General features: G+C 46.4%; 5 protein-coding genes across 5 annotated transcripts, besides 2 other annotated features; 2 read left to right on the top strand and 3 right to left on the bottom strand.

Annotated features, from left to right (window-relative positions):
- Positions 1-1,030: 1,030 nt before the first annotated feature.
- On the top strand, positions 1,031-3,378 carry N7479_006158 (uncharacterized protein; the record flags this gene model as incomplete). The annotated part of the gene is made up of 2 exons (XM_057253854.1): positions 1,031-1,489; positions 1,813-3,378. The coding sequence occupies 2 exons, from the start codon at positions 1,031-1,033 to the stop codon at positions 3,376-3,378; spliced, it is 2,025 nt and encodes a 674-aa protein (XP_057107716.1).
- Positions 3,379-5,830: 2,452 nt separating this feature from the next.
- On the bottom strand, positions 5,831-14,057 carry N7479_006157 (polyketide synthase; the record flags this gene model as incomplete). The annotated part of the gene is made up of 4 exons (XM_057253853.1): positions 5,831-10,063; positions 10,098-10,458; positions 10,583-10,994; positions 11,075-14,057. 4 exons carry the CDS (start codon positions 14,055-14,057, stop codon positions 5,831-5,833), a joined length of 7,989 nt encoding a protein of 2,662 aa, XP_057107715.1.
- Positions 14,058-15,584: 1,527 nt separating this feature from the next.
- Positions 15,585-15,890, top strand: N7479_006156 (uncharacterized protein; the record flags this gene model as incomplete). The annotated part of the gene is made up of 1 exon (XM_057253852.1): positions 15,585-15,890. One exon carries the CDS (start codon positions 15,585-15,587, stop codon positions 15,888-15,890), a length of 306 nt encoding a protein of 101 aa, XP_057107714.1.
- Positions 15,891-16,455: 565 nt separating this feature from the next.
- On the bottom strand, positions 16,456-16,873 carry N7479_006155 (uncharacterized protein; the record flags this gene model as incomplete). Its single annotated transcript, XM_057253851.1, has 2 exons — positions 16,456-16,615; positions 16,818-16,873. 2 exons carry the CDS (start codon positions 16,871-16,873, stop codon positions 16,456-16,458), a joined length of 216 nt encoding a protein of 71 aa, XP_057107713.1.
- Positions 16,874-18,242: 1,369 nt separating this feature from the next.
- Positions 18,243-18,408: a sequence feature (Protein overlapping with rRNA (N7479_006154, KAJ5959004.1) was converted to a misc_feature.).
- A 98-nt stretch (positions 18,409-18,506) lies between these two features.
- Positions 18,507-18,538: a sequence feature (Protein overlapping with rRNA (N7479_006154, KAJ5959004.1) was converted to a misc_feature.).
- Positions 18,539-18,861: 323 nt separating this feature from the next.
- On the bottom strand, positions 18,862-19,848 carry N7479_006153 (uncharacterized protein; the record flags this gene model as incomplete). The annotated part of the gene is made up of 4 exons (XM_057253849.1): positions 18,862-19,178; positions 19,228-19,458; positions 19,528-19,687; positions 19,798-19,848. 4 exons carry the CDS (start codon positions 19,846-19,848, stop codon positions 18,862-18,864), a joined length of 759 nt encoding a protein of 252 aa, XP_057107711.1.
- Positions 19,849-19,949: the final 101 nt, after the last annotated feature.

Raw genomic sequence — 19,949 nt, 5'->3', positions numbered from 1 at the left:
CCCCGAATCGTCCGAACCGCCGATGCTATCTATAAGTTGCCAGTCATTCTTTGCACATGTCCAAATGGTAATCCTTATCCGTTTCATATCTCACACTAAATGTAAGATGTAATATTAATGTAAATATAGAGGGGCTTTTCTCCGCCGCATGTTACATTTCGCGGCGGTCGAATGACATACGCTAAGTCAGCTGTCCCCTACGAAGGTGTATAACGGCCAATGTCTAAATGCCTGATTTTTCAGGGTTGATACCTGGAAATGCCTGAAGGTGCCTGAAGATGCCTTATTTTAGACCGCTTTTAGACACCGCTCTATACGCTGTATTGTAAATGAAGCCATCTATGGATGTTTGCACCACTCTGACTCAGCCAATAAGAGCGCGGAATTCTTGTAGCGTGTCGCATTTGAATAAAACTGAAGCTATTCCTATCATTATTTCCATCATCGCTATCATCATCGTCATTATCGTCATCGCCCCAAAGCTATTCCTATATCTATCCATCGCCGTGATACCGACCGCAACCGCACAAATGCCTACTTACATCGATCTTGAACCTCACAAAGCAGAGGTCCTTCAACTTCTCTCCCAAAACACTACAAATACGGCTATTCGGGCTGTGCCTTAAATAAATTCAGATTTGTCTAAGTCGTGCTAGTTTATTCAACAGTCTTCATTCATCGCCAGGACTAAGGGAGGGGGGGAGGATGCTGTGCTGTTTTGTGTGATAGGAATAGCTTTATTTTATTGAACTTAGGCACCTGGAAAGATATTTTGCTTAGTAAGGCACCAATCATAGTAATTCAGGTATCTTAGTTTTCTGCCAGTTTTAAATAAGGCATCCTTAGGCACTTTAAGGTATCAAGCCTGAAGAATCAGGCATCTAGACTTTGGCCGTTATACACCTTCGTAGTCCCCAAGAATTTCCCCCGCCGGCGGTCCGATCGCTCTGTTCACCTTCCATCATATTTTACGGCCTCCGCAGCAAAAAAACCCCCCCCCCCGTGACGGACTGACTGACTGAATCTCTGTATGAACAAGGGTATGGACTACGAGATCATTGCCGAATCAGAGGCGAAGCGGAGGAAGATCCGCAAAGGGACCAAGAGTTGCTGGGAGTGCAAAAAGCGCAAGATGAAATGTGTGTATGCAGACCCCAGCTCTCCAGTCGACACCGAAGCCATCTGCATTGGCTGCCAGCGGCGAGAGTCCAAATGCGTGAGCCAAGAGTTTGAATTTGTTGATGGAAGAGAGAACGCAGGACATCTCGAGAGGAAGGGACGACATCACGCGAGCGGCAAAGATAACAATCGTGTTGCAAGGGTCGAAGAATTGCTTGAGCAACTGATTAGGAAATTGGACCGTCATAGGGGAGTAGGAATACCCGAAACTAGCGAAATTCCGACACCTAGCCATGGAATCCCTACTCTAGATATTGCATCAACAGACCAAGAATCTCCACGTTTCTTATCTTTATGCAAGCTTTCGGATGTACGTATACATTGTTTGAAGTCCAGCATATAATGAACTGTCACTTATTTTATTAGGATCATGGCCTGGCTGAAGCTGAAGGGAGATATGAAAAGCTATCTCAAAGATTGCTCGCGTGCTTCCCATCACGACAAGTTATCGAGATGATATACAATGCCCGTAGTAAAAAGTCCATACTTTTTTATGAGATGCTAAACACTCCATATGCTGTTCTCAAGCAGAAAGGCCTCAATTCGCCAGACAGTTTACTGGAAATACCTAGTCCGAGTTCGCATCCAGTGCTGATCGCAAGACATATGCTTTGCATTGCTACTTTCCTGCAGCACCTCCACCCTAATTTTCTTGGGGTGATAAACGGTTTGCCGGAATCACTTCCCGCTCTGGTGGAACGATTAGCAGGAACTGTTATTAATTTGGTCACAACAAACGACGAGTTTTCTGGCAGCATTGAAGGACTGGAGTGTGTTATGATGGAAAGCATGTACTACCATAATGGTGGAAATCTACGACGAAGCTGGATAGCGAACCGGAGGGCTATGGCTATTGCGCAAATGATGAGTCTCCACCAAAGTCAAAGCCGAGCAAAGTACAAGGTCCTCGACCAGAAAACAAAACCTCATCCACAGTTCATGTGGTTTCGAATTGTCTCGCTCGACCGTAATCTATGTCTCATGCTGGGTCTTACGCAAGGCTCTCTTGATCAGAGCATGGCTACTGGCACAGGATTCAGAGATGACATCCCTATGGGCCGCCTCGAGCGGATGCACTGTACTCTCGCGTCTCGCATATTGGAGCGCAACGAGTCTGACTCGTGCGCTAGTGACTTTTCTCTGACACAAAGCCTCGACTTGGAGCTACAGAAAGCGGGTAGAAGTATGCCTAGCAAATGGTGGCTTATGCCAAACCTAGACAGTGTCGCAGATGACCCAAAAGCTCTCTTTTTTGATATGGGACGGCTTTTCAATCAGTTGTATCATTATAACTTGCTCAATCAGCTTCATCTGCCTTACATGCTTCGTTCATCACCTGAACGGAAGTACGAATATTCCAAAATGACCTGCGTGAATTCCTCAAGGGAGATTCTCTTGCGATTTATCATGTTTCGTGGTTACAACAGGAATAATTTCTGCTGTCGGACAGTTGACTTTTTTGCACTCATGGCTGCCATTACACTACTTTTGGCGCATCTCGACAGCCACCGTTTTTCAAAGACCAGCAACCTCTTAGCGCACCAATATCTTGGTGATCGTGCCATGATAGAGCAGGCGCAGGTGAACATGGAGCAAATTAGTCGTCTTAACGGGGATACTTTAAGTGCCCAAAGTGCGGACTTATTGCATAAGTTGCTGGCCATCGATTCCAAAACAGCAGATGGCATCAGCACGGAGAGTGTCAGCGTTCAGACCCCAGAAAGTGCAGTGTTGCAGTCAAGCAAAAACGACAACGGCGTTGTTCGGGTGCAAATACCTTACTTTGGCATCGTTAGGATTGCGAGTCAGGGCGTTGTTTCCAGGGAAATTACCAACGCACAACCTCCCTCGAGTAATAGCCAACACTACGCTCCGGTGGTTGGTATGCATAACACCGAGATCTCGGAAGCTGCAGTGCGTGATCTTGGCTCTGGTTGCTTCGATGGAAATGCATTTCCTAGGTCAATGGCCGAAGCGGGTTACAGCTCTGTCGATAGTGTGCATGGTCTGCCTGCGCAGCTCACATCGCGATATCAGGATACCGTTTCTGATACCCCCCTGCAGAACTATCAGGATCCAGGGCTAACTGCCGGGGTGGACGACTGGGCATTTCAGGGTGTCGATATGGCTTTCTTTGACAGCATAATGAGAGGCCTAGATAATGGAAATAGTTTAGAAACCTGGGATCATAGCTCTTGATCCTAAAGATATAATAGTGCTCTAGTATATGGTTTGCGTCCCAACCAGCCAACTTGATTGATTAACAGTTTGTTCAACAATTTATCTGCAAATTTAACGACAGTGTATAGAATCCTTAATATATATCTTAAGATCAAAACTCAGTGCCTAGTACTCCCTAGCCTAGTCAGCGTTGAAGACTCCTCTTTATCGGCCGAAGCTGATTCACTGAAGACATTCTCTATCTAGCTGAAATCACACATAGTCGACAAGCAGAACATAAGATCATCATCACTCATCTGACATAGTCCTGTATTATTGCCTGTTGGTTTGTTTTTCTAAATTCATCGCTCGACCCTCTCAATAAGTGAGTCAAGGACGATCAGATACATTAATACATTTACCAATCATACCACAAACCCCCGTAAAGCAAAAGATAACATAAGAAGAAAGGATGGAGAGGTTCCAATCTAAGTAACACTCGTTTTTACCCTTTGCTCTGCACTAGTAAGCTTTCGGTATTAGTTAATACCAGTTCTCCTTGTTCGACCTATTCTACATGATATGTCTTCGCGGTTGCAATATTCCCTTCGACATCTTCACTTTGCTTAACCTCTTCATCATCGCTGATCGGCGCAAGATGTTCTTCAAGTGCCTCTTGGCTCTCGATCGGCTTCTCAATGTCGCTCAATTGCTGGCTAGATAAGGTGAATTTTTCTGAGCACATATACATCATCAGGTCTTGGATAGTTGCTTCATGTAGAGACCCTCGGCGGTAATGGCAGATGTCTTGCGCACTACTGAAAAGTATGTCGACTCCTGCACCTGTAGCCGGGACTGAGAGCAGATCGCGTGCAAGTCGTGGCATCACTAGAATTCACGCTCGTGCTCTTTCCAATAGACCCGTGGCGGAACGGGAGCATTCGCTACGAGAAGTCAGTCGGCTATCCAGACACAGCATACCGGGTTGATGCATTGTAGTACTAAAGCTCTGCACAATAATAGTTGGCTAATTTGATTCAGCTTTAGTAGGTAAAGCCTGCAGAAACCCATACAAACCCGTGTTGGTCGCTATGATAACCCGCGAAGCCTGCAGAAACCTGCAGAATAACCCGAAGAGCCTGTAACGAGTCAGATCAAATAAACGAGATAAGTGCTCAATTAAAAAACTCCTATAGAGAGAGAAAGAAAGAATGAGTGACAGGAAATGAGAAGAAACGCAGCGAAATCCCCCAGCCAACGAACTATGTAGCTCAACCACTTTCCAAGGTTGAAACCCCCGTGGGGTCTTAGTAAGACCATAAAGACACGCGATACTAAAATAGTATGGGTAAGAAAATCTGTGCGGGGTGCTATGTATTTTTTACATTTTGTTTGCGTGGCGTTCTAAAGTGCTCCTAAAGTCGATGTATTAAAGAAGGTTAGTTCCTCCTAAGAAAACTCTCTTTATAACTGATCAGTCACTCAGGCCATTCAGATCAAGCCTATCATGCATTATAACAATCTTCAGACTATTGCTGCTGTTACTTTGAGTTGTTTGTCAGTTCAAGCAGCCGCAAACTCTGGCTATGGCGCATCTCGCAACATATGGTATCTCGAGGCACCAGTATAGATCTAGATCTAATATACTTATACTCTTAATTTAATTTAAATTTAACTAGATAAAGTAGAGAAAATATAAAAAAAGTGAATTTTATATATATAAGGTGATAAAACGAGCGTTAAATAGACTGTATTGTGATACTTGGTAAGTTTGTTATATTTGTAACCCAATTGGGGCCCCAGTATAGGTCCGGGTTGAGGGTAGTAACCTAGAACCCGGCGCTGGGTTGAGATTTTGGACCCGGACCCAACCCGGGTTTGGGTTGGGTCCGGGTCTGGTTGGGTTCTGCGGAAGCCTACTGCTGCGTTCGTTACGCATGGAGAGCCTGGAGCATATTACCAAAATTTGCGCCACCATTCATTAGTTGACAAAGATCAAGAGAAGTCATTTCGGAGTAGGTTATTGAGAAGATGATGAAGAGAGAGAAGTGGGATATTGGGGGGGTGGGGGGTGCATCCCAGTCTGTTATTTATATGTGTTGGATATAAATTTTCGAATTGATGTGCCACGCACAAAAAGGTCGGAAATTCGAACTTTTATTCAGTTCGGGACTATATATATTTTTTGAACCAACAATGTGATGTAGTTTGCTTTTGAGAAAAGATGCGTGCTCATAGGAGTAATACAATCTACCTACACCATGGCTATTTTTTCGCTCATTTTTTATTCTTGAAAAATAGAATACAGAGAGTTACAATTCAAGAGGTCAAACGAGATATGTATTCTGGATATTTGTTCTGGTGCTTGTACTTTTGCCTAAGGCTCTCTACTATGTAGCCTGAGGCCAAAAATATAATCACGACGCGTGCTCGGCGCCTAAACAAGAAGATCTACAAAGTTTGAGCCCCATCCATGAATCTGTATTATATATCAGTATATGCTCAGCAATATGTGTTGGTAATGACTGACCTTGGAAGACAACATCAAGGAGAAGTGACTGCCATCAGCGCGAATAACGCTCACGTTTCCGCTTCCTAGAAGTCCATTCCACCCGAAGGATTCATCGCCAGTGCGATCATCCAAAAACCAGTCTGCAATGTTCTGCTCCTCTGGCCTCACCTTTGGCCTCGGGATCTCATCCTGCTTATCCACGCCCTCCTTGGCCGAGACCAGCACAACTGGTGGGGTCTTCTTTCCCGGTAATTTGCTTACTTGATACCTCATCAGCAGCTGCCGGGAAAAGGCAAAATGATCACTCATTATGAGACGTCGAATTGCATTCCCATTGGTCATTCCGATGGTACGAATGGAGTCTAAAAATTCGGCCAAATTGTCTGGGAGGCAGTTCCCGAGAGTCGGACATATTGTGTCAAACAGGAACAATTTTTCAACCTCATTCTGAGCCTCAAGAAGCTGTCGCACTGCTTCATAGGCTATCACACCGCCGATGGAATATCCTCCGATCAGGTAAGGACCTCTTGGCTGTCGACGCTTAATCTCTGTAACGTAAATGCCGGCAAGCTCCTCGAGAGAGGTCTGGCTTTCCAAATTCGGAATATTTCTGAGAAACGGGCTATTGAGTGCGTAAACAGAGAGATCTGTGATACGTTGCAGTAGCGGTGTAAGTGCGCCAAACACCGCACCAGAGCCAAAACCATCAGGAATTAGGAATAGGTTGCGGTCAGCAGAAGTTGAACCGCGGTGCAACAGCATCGAGGTTGCCTTGGTCGAAAATGAGTTCTTTACCTCGTTCGCCATTCCACAAATCACCCGAACATCTCTTGACTCGCGACTCGCGCTCTCGGACCAATCGACGTCTGCAAATCCAGTGTCATGCATTGCTCGCTCCCACTCCCACGGACTTTGGAGTGGGTAAGTGCGATCGTCATTGAAAAACCACCACCCATCCAAAAGCCCCCATACCAGCTCATACCATGCACGCTTTTGTCCTACTTCGACTAACGCAACACAGCCATCTGGTCGTACGAGCTTGCGGATATTAGCCAGACTTCCCCGAAGCTTGTGTGTTGCATGTATGCAGTTTGTCGAAAGAACAATGTGGTAACGCCCCAGCAAATCCTCACTGGGATCTTCCTCAATATTCAGTTTCCGAAATTCCACCCCTGCGATGCCCTTGAATGTTGTTCTCTTCGCATGCGTGAGGAGCGATGCCGAGATATCTGTGAAGGTATAGGTGAACGGGAGCCCGGTGGCCTGTAGCACCGGGACGAGATGTTTGGTTGTACCACCTGTACCAGCTCCTATTTCCAAGATACGGAAGGGCTCGTGATCAGGGTTGGGGCTTCGGTCCTGAATTGCGGCGGAGAAGAATTCACAGAGGACCTTAGTCGCGGTATTAAGATCAGGTGCGTTGGCATAATAGTCCGCCAGGAGATTTCGTCCCATTTTGCTGCCGAAAAGAATGGAAACGGGATCAATTTTTCCTGTCAAACAATCGGCTAGGTGTGGTCCAATGAGCTGGAATAGGCCGTGCGACGATGTATACTGAGGGAAGTCCGAAATCAACCTCACAGTAAGATTATCACCATCATTCTGAATGCGCGCTGAACCGCGCACGAAGCTTTCTCCAGCCCTTTCGACGATGCCAGCTTCTTCCAAGATCTCCCATAATCGCGGCACTTCTCTATGCCACCGAGGCAGTGTGTTTTGGAGCTCAGGTAGTTTTTCTCCCTGAGTGAATGTCTTGATAGGACAGCCAAGCTTCTCGAAAGCTTCCACAATAAAGGAAGCAACTGCGCTCAGCTGCTGTGGGTATACATGATCCCAAAATCCGGCGAGCTTGTTCTCTATGGCGTGGTGATCAAAGCGACGACGGATTCTTCGAAAGCTTTCCCACAGTGACCTTGCATTATCTTGGATAGAGGCTTGCTTCTCATCGCTTGTTGGGCTGACCAACTCCAGGTCTTTTGTCTCCGATGTAATTAGCGTTGAATACGGAGTTTCGGAAGAATCACTGGCCGAACTTGAGATTCGTCTCTTTAATGGAGCTATACCCAAGGCCGTGGAAATGAAGTCACAGAGCGATTTGACGTCTTCAACCGTGGCAAAATCCGTGGGTGAGGCACTCAGCTTGAATGCATCATTCAGGTGACTAACGATCTCTGCGGCGACGAGGGAGTCGGCGCCCAAATCTTCCATCTTTGACTCCATTTTGATTTCTACAATATTCAGCTCGAGAGACCGACTTAGGATCTCAAAAATCGTCTTTTGCCAATCTGGAGGCGTCTGATTGGCTACTTCAACGCTCAAATCTGGCTTTTTGTCACCAATGTCTTCATCCTTTTTGATCTGAGCAGCTCCAATACTCAGGTGATCTGAAATCAGTTCGCACAGAGATTTCACGGTCGTCACCATCGCGAAAGCATCGGTTGCGATGTCGATGTCATATTTTGTGGTCACAAGCGCTAGGATCTCAGATCCAATCAGCGGGTTAGCGCCAAGATCCTCCATCCACGCCTCCATGATGATTTCCTGTATATCGACATTTAGCGACTCGCTGAGAATATCTTGAACGTCGCTAAATACGTCGATCGACGTATAATTCTTGCTAGTATCTTCCGATGTCACAGGGAACGTTGTTTGCTGTGAGGGCTCAGGTACCGGCAAGGCACCTGGAGCAATAGGTTTTGGCAGCTTAATTGCCTGTTCCTCGAGATTCCATTCTGGGCTGGCCACCGCCACGATCCTGCTCAGCAAATTTCTGGGGATTCTGGCAAATTTGAGGCCCTTGGCAGACCAAATCATCAATTTGGTTTTTTTATCGAAAGCGAAAACATCCAGCAAAATCTGCTTTTTGTCCTCCTGGAGAATCTTCGTGTAGACTCGGTATACACCACTACCATGCAGCTCACTCAAAGGTCCAACCAAACCCATCCCTGTGCAGACACAGGATATTTCATCGTCCAATTCCCTTTCACTCTCGCGAAGTGAGTGCACGAATGCACCTGCTACTTGCAAGAAGTTGTCCATAAGCAATGGGTCAGCAATTTTAGAGTTTGGTGATTTAGCGATGGCATCCAAGTCTTGTCCCGGCATTTTGATGTCGCCTGCGCCCTCTACTCCTTTACCAACTAGATATTTGATACCCTTGTAGGGCGGCGAATACTTGGCCATTTTACCAAAGACCTTATACACCATCGTGCCACGCAAGGATTCTGTGTCCTCATCTTCATCTAGCAAGTTAGAGATGCGATCCCATTTGGCTCTATCACTGCCGCCCTCGGAAGAATTCCTTCTATTCCCCTGCTGCAAGCAGATAACGCCGGTGGCATGCGAAGTTTGTGTGCTTTGGTTTCTCGTGGATGAGAGCTCGAACTCCCACAAGTTCTTCGCCTGGTTTGTCAATGACAGTGTGACTGCTCGTTTTGCGTCTAAGCCCAAAGGCGCTTTGATATCTAAGCCCTGGCTCACAATCTCCCAAGGGGCGCTGATATAAACTGCATCTGGCAATAAGGTGATAGCATGCGAAGCTAGCTCCAGGTACATCCCAGCTGGACATATCGGGGATCCTACCACGGCATGACCTTTGACGAGATCTTGATAACGGCGACTGCGTATATCGATAGTGAAATTGTACTGATTTCCACTCTGACCCTTTGAATCATCCCGTGAGATATAGGAAAAGTCACTTGTATCCTTCAAGCAGTGGGGGCATGTTCTAGGTTGTTGCGATTGTTGCGGCGGTTGCACATTTCTGTTTTCTGTATGGTTGGGGATTCCGGTATATTCAATCCAATGCCCATTTTTCTCGAACTGGTAAGACGGTAGCGCGGTGGGTACATAGCCTGACCGCTCCTCTCTGTGGAATGGCCAAAACTGCAAATCGGATTGCCCAGCCTTCCACAGTGAGACTGTGGCATCTGCTAGGGATTGCACTGGGTCCTTCGCACCGATTGAAATGAATATGTGCTGGGACTGGGATTGCAGAAGCGCGTTCCGCGCCATCGATATGATAGGACCTCCGATCCCAGCTTCCAGGAACGTACAGGACCCGAGGCGATTCACAATTCGCGAAATGGCTTGGGTGAAGTAGACAGCCCCACGCGTATTCCGAGCGATTATATCCCCCCCTGGAATATCCCAGGGACCTTCGTGGCATGTTTCAAACGCAAATGTTGTCTCCTGCTTCAAGTCAGAGATTTGCTGCTAGTTTATTGGAAATGTTTTCTGCACTAACCCTGTAATCTACTGGAGCGCATAGCTCTGCACTGTGGCTTAGTATCGAGTCAACCAAGGCGCAATGATAAGCGTGCATCCCTCTCATGACTTTATACCGTATCCTTTCACCATTTGCCTTGCTGCTTTTCAAATATGATTCGAGTGTTTCGATGTCAGCAGTGGCGCCTGCAACAACATAGTTGTTGGGTCCATTGTAACATGAAATATCAAGCTTGGTCTCAGGGTACTCCTCTCGAAAGAAGCTCAAATGCCTTGTTGGGGTCATGTCTGCTGCAAGTAAGTCGGTGTCTATAGCAATCATTGCTCCTTTGTCTGCCCCCCAAAGCTTTTGGATAAGTTCGGCGCGTCCTAATTTCAAGCTCCCACGTTATCATTCCATTCCTTTACCTTGGGAACTTTTGAGTAACATTGGGGCTCACTCACTAGAGACTTATCAGATCTTCTCGCTAGCAATAAATTTTCAAATGGAGACGTCCAACTTACCCAGTCACAAGCCTCATACATTCCTCTAGCGGGATGGCGCCTGAAATTGCCATCGCTGTCCATTCTCCCAACGAGTGGCCACAAACTGCCTGTGGAATTATACCTGAGTCAATCCACGCCATTCCACAGGAGTACTGAATTGCAATCATAGCGGCGTGTCTGATGACGAGATCGGCATCACCTTGAATTCCCTCTAATGCAGCTGTCAATAGACTAGGCAGGCCGAGGGACTGCATCACTTCCTCGCACTTATGGAGATATTTCCTAAAGAGTAAGGAACCACTGTACATCAACTTAGCCCCTGGTACAATGTTCCCGTTCTGTCCGCTGAACATAAGAACGATAGGCTTTGGATTTGGGGATGCCGTGATATGTCTTTCGAGCTCAGACAACTGGGTTTGCAAGTTATCAACTGTGTGGGATCATAGAGTAAGCTGCTCTTCGTTTCAAGATCCTGGTGTCAAAAGACGGAACACGCTCGCAAGTACATACTAGATGTTGCTGTGGTGCAGAATGTGTGCTGAAGTTGGCGGTTTTGCTTCGTTGCTAAAGCATAAGAAACATGGGACAATGGCTGATAAGCAAACCTGCCATTGCGGATTCGGTCCATGAATGTCGCACAATAAGCCAAGAGGCTCTCTTTGGAGGCCGCAGAAATGAAAATAGGCCAAGCTGCCTTGACCAAATCAGGCGCAGCTGACTCCACAGCCGAATTCGAGATATGTTGGCACACAGGTGCAGGCGCAAGAACCGCGAATGCATTATTTCCTGAAGCACCAGCATTATTAACCAGTGCCAATCTCCACTTGTCATCCCAGGCATGTAATGATTTTGAGATAGCCAGTCCATCTGGCTCAAGAGGAGCGATATTTGGATTCAAATTTCGAAATCCAGCTTGCGGGGGGATTTTGCCGTGTTTCAACATGAGCAAAACTTTGATCAATGACACCACACCGGAAGCACCCTCAGCATGGCCGACATTAGGCTTCACCGCACCGATATGCAAAGGGTGAGACCTTTCTTTCACACCTCCTAGAGCCTGGCGGATCGCACTGACCTCGACTGGATCGCCGCTGCGTGTTCCCGTGCCATGGGCCTCGACATAGGATATATCCTTTGGGCTAATCCCAGCACGAGCTAACACTTCTTTATACAGTGCAACCTGGCTCTCCAAGACAGGGTTCGTGATGCTAGTATAATTGACATTCTGATTATTTGCAGTAGCTAGCAGAACACCTTGTATGTCATCCCCATCTTTGAGCGCCTTGGCTAGGGATTTGAGGACCACCACACCTACGGCCTCGCCCCGGCAGTATCCATCGGCTGATGCATCAAATGTCTTACAGCCACCAGTCTGATTGGTAAATCCACCTGCCCTTAGGGCTTCGGATAATGCCGTGTTTGTAATCAGATTAACACCACCAGCAACGGCTCGTGTGCATTCACCCGCCTGGATAGCTTGGCATGCTTGGTGAATGGCCACCATGGCCGAGGAGCAAGCAGTATCGATGACGTGTGATGGACCAGTCCAGCCAAAATGATGGCTTAATCGCCCGGAAACAAATGACCGAAGCATTCCAAGGGCCGTGTACGGCGAGGGTGGGTGGCAGGATAGGTTGAGCGGATAATCAGGCGCATTCATGCCAATAAAGCAGCCTGTAGTATCTTCATTCTTTTCCTTGTCATAGCTCTCCGGTTTCTGTTGCTTCCCATAACCGAAGCATCCCGCTGATTCGAGCGCATGGTATGTAGTTTGGAGCAGTAGGCGTTGATGCGGATCTAGCGCCGACGCCTCGCGTTTTGACTTTTTGAAAAACTGATGATCAAAAGAATCGATGTCGGATAGGAAATTTCCCCACAATCTGCCTTGGGGTACATCGGGAAATCGCTTGGCATCCATCTCCCGCGCCATGCTGCGTCCCTCTTCTATCACCTCCCAGAAGTCTTCCAACGTATCTCCCGCTGCTGTTCGGCATGCCATCCCAACCACTGCAACGGCATGCTCAGGGTATTTGGAAAAATCGGTGTTCCTCTCTTGCTGTGGACGCGCTATGAAGTTCTTGAGCATGGGATGCCTTGGCAGTTCGCCGGGCTCAGGCTCTAACACACGAACGACAGCAACATTGCCTGTGTCAAGGTGTGCAATTTGCTCCCAGGCTTTGAATGCCTCTTCTTTTGTAACGGTTGCAATTCCCGCAGCTTGCATTCCCTTATTAAGCATACGCGTTACCGACTTGCTTTGTGCCATCAGTCCAACGTCGCGCCAACCCCCCCATTGAACTGACGTGCAACGGTCTCCTTGGCTTCTTCTATGCAACGCCAATTCGTCCAGGAATGAATTCGCTGCGGCGTACGCTAACTGGCCAGGAAAACCAATCAGCTGGCCAATTGAAGAGGCGAGAAATAAAAAGTCTAGCTGCCCCGGTGGGAACAAGGCAGTAATGTTCAACGCTCCGACCACCTTTGGTGATAATACTTCGCCAATATCAGATGCTGTGCAACGCTGAAGTGTATGGTAGCCAGAAATACCGGCCCCATGGAAGACTCCCTTCACCGTGGGCATTTTTAGATCTTTGATAGCTTGGCCCAAAGCCGAGTCTGCCCTAGGCTGGGCGACATCAATTCCAAGAACTTCGATACGGACACCTTGGGCTTCTAGCTGGGCAATTCTTGAGATGAGCCTTTCAAAATCTGAATGTTGGTCTGCATTCTCCGGTCCATGATATGACGAGAGACCACGGCGGGACACCAGTAAAAGGTTTCTAGCACCCCGTTCGCACATCCAAGTTGCAACCTCAAGGCCCACGCCTCGTGTTCCGCCTGTAATCAGGTATGTACCATCAGAGCTGAATATTAGCGCTTTCTGGTTTGGTTGCTTGACAAGAGACTGGAGTGAACCCGTCTGTGCCACACCTTCAAAAATCCTGACCACGTCATAACCCCGGGCATATCTGATAGCAGAAAATGGGAAACACTTTCGACTTTCTTCGAATAGTCCACCGAAGATCTCTGGGATTTCCATCTGCAACACACGGGCTAGGCCACGAAGCGGGGCGAATCCTAGGTCGTTGACACTAGAGTCCAGGCTGATAATAGAAAATAGCTTGCAAGCCGTGTTCATACTTGCCTGGCCCTTGATTTTGCTGAGCTTGAGCAGCATCTGAGCTGCTGCAACCAAATTCGCGCATGATCTGGTCGCGGCGTCATAGACACCATCCCTAACTCTTGCCAAATCCGGGATCTGAACAATGATGGTACCAGGTATCAGTGATGGACCCAGCTCCGAGATTTCACAAATAATGGCTGATTCAAGACCCTCGTCGGCAACTTGCTGCATGTAGGAAGACAAATTGATATTTTTCTCTCTGTCACTTGCCAAAAAGACCACCTTTTGAAATCTCAGTGGCGTCTCTGATAGTGCGGCGGGCGTCCAAGCGATTTGATGAACCAGACTGTCGAAACTGTTGAAACCCATGGCTGTTGCTTTATAGTGATATATAACATGCCAGTGCCTGAGGATGCTTCTAGTGATATTGCTGAACTAATTTTCAAAAGCAAAACGAATGACTTGAATGGCCGACGTCTGAGCTTTTTGCAATTGGAGGAATTCCCATCTGCGACATGTTTTTATGTCACTCCAATCTTTTGAATTTCTGGGTAGACATGCCGATCGACAGGCATAATTGCTAACCTCGACTGTCTCCCCAATACGTAACACTACATTCTGCATATCAATATCTGGATGTATCCATATACAGTTCTACCGCAAATGTCTCCGTCTAAACTAGCTCCACATGCGCATTTTTCTAGGTATTTTTTTTATTTTTTAACCTAGTTACCGCGTTTTAACATAACATATGCCTTTTTAAAAAATCAATGGTTCCAAGAGCCTCTCTTGGACCTATTCATCCTAATATACCGAGCGGAAACGAGTTCTCTCCATACCTTCGAGGTCAATCACTAAATGGGATTTGGATACTTAACTATAAATAAGTGGGGCGCTTATCTAATTTGACGGAGACTTTTGCGGAGTGACTGGACCGGATATATAACCCGGACCGGTGTACGGCAGTCAATTTTGACCAAAAATCCCTAAAACTTCCTTTCTACGAATGTCGTCAATATACACCCTCTCCTGTGCAAAAAAGTCTTAGGGATTCATACGTCATTTTTCAGCTATTTCAACCAATATAAAATGCCTCGCCGGTCTATCGCAGCCTTCCAAATGTTCGCTCTTTGAGAGTACCACCGAACCAACCCCTTACGCATAACCATTTAGCAAATTGGTTCTAGAAGACGTACGATCATCGTATCTCTCAATCTAGAATCTCTGAAATCCTGAAGTCCTTTCCTCCAGATACCTTCACCTTGATACGGAGCTCTGAAAGCACCAATTTAATGCAAAGCGTACTCGAATAGCGCGGTGGCTAGACCTTAAAAGGGCCCTTATCCATTGGATAAAACTCTCTGAAAGTCATATTCCAAGAGGTTGTACATAAAAGCCGCGCTTTTTTTGGGGGTCAGCTACCTATCTATATTGGTATTGAATACCTGTATTTAGCAATGGCTCGCTAGCTGGATTTCAGCACTGTGAATCAATACAAAGTCGTTTATACTATAGTGAAGCCAGAAGCACCCTAGAGCTTGCTTCTGAAGCTATGGGATATATTTAATTGTGATGAAACTAGCCTTTTTTTTGGAAGCGTATCCTTGCCGAGGCCTTGAAAGAAGGAGAAGACTAGAATTACAGCTTTTTTTTGTTACAATTCAGATGGCTCTGATAAGCTAAAAGCTTGGTCTATTGGTATATATCTATGGCCCCTATACTATAGTTAGCTATGCAGGCTATGCAAGCTATGCAGGCTACGTGTCATGTCGCACTGTATATATCGGAGCCTGGAATATCTGAGCGTAATGCTCAGACATGGTGGTCTTTTTGGCCTAGTGTGTAACTTGCCAGTCCAGGGGCAGGTTGTAGCACTATGGCAGGCTATGGCAGGCTATGGCAGGCTATGGGAGGCTATGGCAGGCTATGCAGGCTATGCAGGCTATGCAGGCTATGCAGGCTATGCAGGCTATGCAGGCTATGCAGGCTATGCAGGCTATGCAGGCTATGCAGGCTATGCAGGCTATGCAGGCTATGCAGGCTATGCAGGCTATGCAGGCTATGCAGGCTATGCAGGCTATGCAGGCTATGCAGGCTATGCAGGCTATGCAGGATATGCAGGATATGCAGGATATGCAGGCTACTTCCTATACTAAGAAATACTATATAGTCACAGCTAAGAAGCCCCACGCCTTTTACTAACTAACTCCCACGTTATATTAATAATCTTAATATAGGCTGGAAGTTGAATAGTAAGGCCTAGATTAATAGAGAGATCTTTGAAGAATGGCCTCAGTGGTTTGATGCTATGATGACTCATAGGAAGGTAGTGCTTCTTATGGATAATTTCTCAGCGCACGAATCTACAGTGAAAGCTATTAATAATAGTATTCCACCACTTCGAAATACCCTGGTTATATGGCTTCCGCCAAACTCAACCTCCTGTTTTCAACCACTTGACCAGGGTATTATTAATACATCAGCATAACCAACTAGTTATTGGAAGCGCCAATGGGTCAAATTCATGCTTTATGAGTTTGACAGTGGTCGAGGTCCTATCCTTTTAATGAATGTATTAAGAACTATTCAATGGGGTATTCAAGCTTGAGACCTTGATATGTCAGCTCTTACAATTAAGAACTACTTTCGAAAAGGGCTCTCAATACCGATTGGTAATCTAGATCTAGAAGATATTAGTAGTAGTAGTAGTAGTAGTAGTATTCAATCTCTAATTAATGAGATATATTAATGATAGCACGAGTTTCGGTCAATGAGCCAGAGGAAAGAACATCTTGGAGTCGTGCTTCGGCGTTGGCGAGGGGGCGCCTCCGCGCTCGACCTTAGTGCCACTTGCTCGAAAATTCTCTAACTCTGGCCTCCCTTCTGGTATTGTACCGACAATTCCTGCACCCCATTTAATGTCGGTTCTGCCGAGGAGTGCGACAGGTTAGTATCCGCAGTTGACGAGCTGCCACTAGTGCGTAAAGAGGGCTGCTGGGTTAGTTGTATGGATTGTTATCCCGATACCATATTAAAGAACAAAAAATCTGTGAGGAGGCCTGGACTAAGGGGTTCTTTCCTAAAGAGTCCTACATCAAAATATGGATGATGTTGCTGAATTCTGCATACGCTCCATTGGCCCCAGGATCAGTCCGGTCAGGCACAACGCGTCCTAGGCCGGCCATGGCAGCCATCTGTTCCGCGCCATCTGCTAACTTATAGCGAGTAAACCGAGCGAGATCTTCCAGTATAACCATACACGGCCGAGAGGAGACAGGGTGAACATCTCTTCTGGCGTAAGTATGCGTAATCGCCCCCCTTAAAAAGATTTGTATGTCATTAATAGATGGTCTGGTGGAGACGAGTTCTCCAGTAACAGTAGATACCTCCGCAAATGCAGATGAGAGTCCGTCTGCCATCACAGCACTTTTGATGCCTATAGAGTGATCCAAGATAAAAGCCGAGTCCATCCATGATAGCCCACCAGCCAGAGACCAACCTCCTATATAGGCCCTGGTTATAACCTAGCACCATAGAGAAAATACTGTTGTTGAGTAGAGGCCCTTCAAACTCCCCTGCTACGAGGAGATCCACAACTAGTGTCTAGGCTTGGGTGACCTTTTGGCTGAAGCTAGAGCAGCCTAAATATTACGCTAGTCTTCCCCATAAATAGTGATCGCTTCTTTGAAAGAGCAGTGTGGTAGTTCCAAAGACCGCTTTCGACGCAAGCGAAAAGCTTAAACACCGGAAGACAGTCTTTTGATTTCCGGGAGATTCAATAGTTACCATACAAAGTAGCTACTAGTATTTATGTACTTGAGACTCTATAAGAAGCCGAGAACGGTGCCCGATTATACATATCTCTTAAACTGGCTGCTTCTGTAGGCGACCATTAAACCAGTATAGGAGACTTTACACTATACATTACCATCTTTTCTCATCAAATGCACCCTAGGCTGCAGATTGGTATTAGATACACGGATAGACATATTAGCATGATTATTGCGCATGAGTGCGGATAGGGATTATAATCCTAGCTCATACTAATTAGTATATTAGATAATTGTCCGATGCTTGGTCCGGCTCTGACCGTAGTGATTGCAGCCTAATGAGGTGATCTAGGGGTCGATAACTTGCCCTTCGCTGATAAATCACCATTCAGAGATGCAATGCCTAGTTTCCCTGCGCAAACACACAAGAGAGCAGTAAGGATCCAGCCAGGCATGAAGAGCCAGATGAATCAAGCAAGCCACGAGACCAAGAGATCCAAAGCGGAGGAAGCGATGCAGAGAAGCCACCAAAATTACAACAGAGCCAACGAAGCCAACTCTTAGGCCCGATATACATTCCCAACCCCACTCCCCTTTCCTTATCTCGGGATCTCACTTCCTCCTACTCTTTTAATCACCAAAATATAAAGCGCGATATAGAAGCAACTCTCAATTCACTTGTTGAATCGGATTATTCAACGTGTATACAGTCACACTATGCTTGAAATAAGTAGGTTTTACCAAAACTGGGTCGTCGAGACTTGGAGAAACGTGGGACTAAAATCTAATTCGATACCACCTCATACTTCTCAGTTATGGCCCTCTCCAGCTTTATACCAACCACATACGACCATAGGGTGTGGAAAACAGGGCTTCCCGTCCGCTCAGCCGTACTTAAGCCACACGCCGGTGAGTTAGTAGTTGGGTGGGTGACCACCAGCGAATCCTCACTGTTGTATGTTTATTTTTTTCATGTTCCTACTACCATGTATATGGCTTGTGTATGACAGTGATAGCGATTATCGATATGTAAGAGAGACTTTAGGACGCTGCGGAACGTGTGATATCCCCGTCTTCCATGAGGCTATTCTGGCAGTAAGTGACAAATTTTAGGCTGGGTGGGTCCTTGAGTAACAGCCATGAGAACTGGTAATGGACTAAAATTTAGAGCGGGTTTGGACGTGATGGACATAGAGAATAAGAAGCAGCACTTAGAGAATAGGGGGGCGAGGACCAGAAGAAGCAATCTGGAGGCACAGCTCTAGGAAAACGTGCGTGTAATTTATGCGACGGACAAGTATACGAGAGTTGTGATCAGTCAGAAATATCGATATATACAGTGTCTGAAGCACTCTTTCTAGAGAATTGACATCATGATCTGTCGATTTTATTTCATTATAGAGTCATGAAGTCTCGAGCAAATACTCTGGATGCACATCCTCATCATACCACTCCCCCAAACCTCGCTCGACAGCCGGTCGCACCGCAATGCGATCCACCCACTGTTGCAAATGAGGTAACTGGGCCAATTCATCCTCTGAGAATCCAATGCGTCGAATGTTTCGTATCCAAGCCCAGGAGTTGACATCAGCGATGCTGTATTTTCCCTTGTCCTTCCCAGCCAAATATTTCCGTGTGCCACCACCATATCTCCCTGAAAGACGGATTTCAAGTACATCGTAAGCCCGCAGCACTTCCCGCTTGAAACGATCCACTACGTCTAGATTTCCTCAGCAAGCACATATAGAAGGTCCAGGGATAAAACTCACGAGGGTTTCGGTCTGCATTGTTTCGAAAAAAATTATATTGCCCTTGATTGGGTTGCCCCGAAGCATGCCAGAATATTAGCCATTGGAACGCCTCACTTTGTTCAATCGGATCCGAGAACCAGAAAAGATTGTTTCGGTCTGCCAAATTGACGAGGTAAAAAAGTTCAGCTGATGATTCCATGACTACGTGGGGTGGACTTGTGTTGTTATCGATCAAAATTGGGATACGCCCTGAATTATTTTTATTAGTCTTGATTCTGGGAAATAAAATGTACATCTATTAAAAGTAAAAAGAGATACCATTAGGATTTAGTCTGAGAAACCAGTCTTTTTTCTGTTCGTTTTTATCGAGGTCGATCAGGCTTGTCGTCCATTCAAGGCCATAGGCGTCCTTGAGTTCTTCGAGAAGAATGTGGACCTTTCGTCCGTTTGGGGTTAAAGAAGTTATGAGGTGTAGGCCCTTTATTGGAAGTTAGCTATAGCCCGTTTTCGCGGGGTCCATGGTAGAGGAGGGGTAGGGTTGATTCGTTGCTATGGTAGAAAATCAGTATCGGATCATAAAATACTTACTTGGGCTTTTTTCACCCGTTCGGGGGTTTCCGCGGCATAAAACGAAGACATTCTTGAGATGGTAAGGCGGCTTAGATTCACGGGGGAAAGTTGAGTAAGAATATGGAGAATTGGTCACTGGTGGAAAAGGCCCATTGAAAGAAATAGGAAAA

The sequence above is a fragment of the Penicillium vulpinum genome, assembly GCF_028829585.1.
Source record: "Penicillium vulpinum strain IBT 29486 chromosome Unknown utg000003l_segment0_segment0, whole genome shotgun sequence".
NCBI classification, from domain to species: domain Eukaryota; kingdom Fungi; phylum Ascomycota; class Eurotiomycetes; order Eurotiales; family Aspergillaceae; genus Penicillium; species Penicillium vulpinum.
The sequence above is the reverse complement of the archived record's forward strand: the minus strand, read 5'-3'. Positions and strand labels throughout refer to the sequence as shown.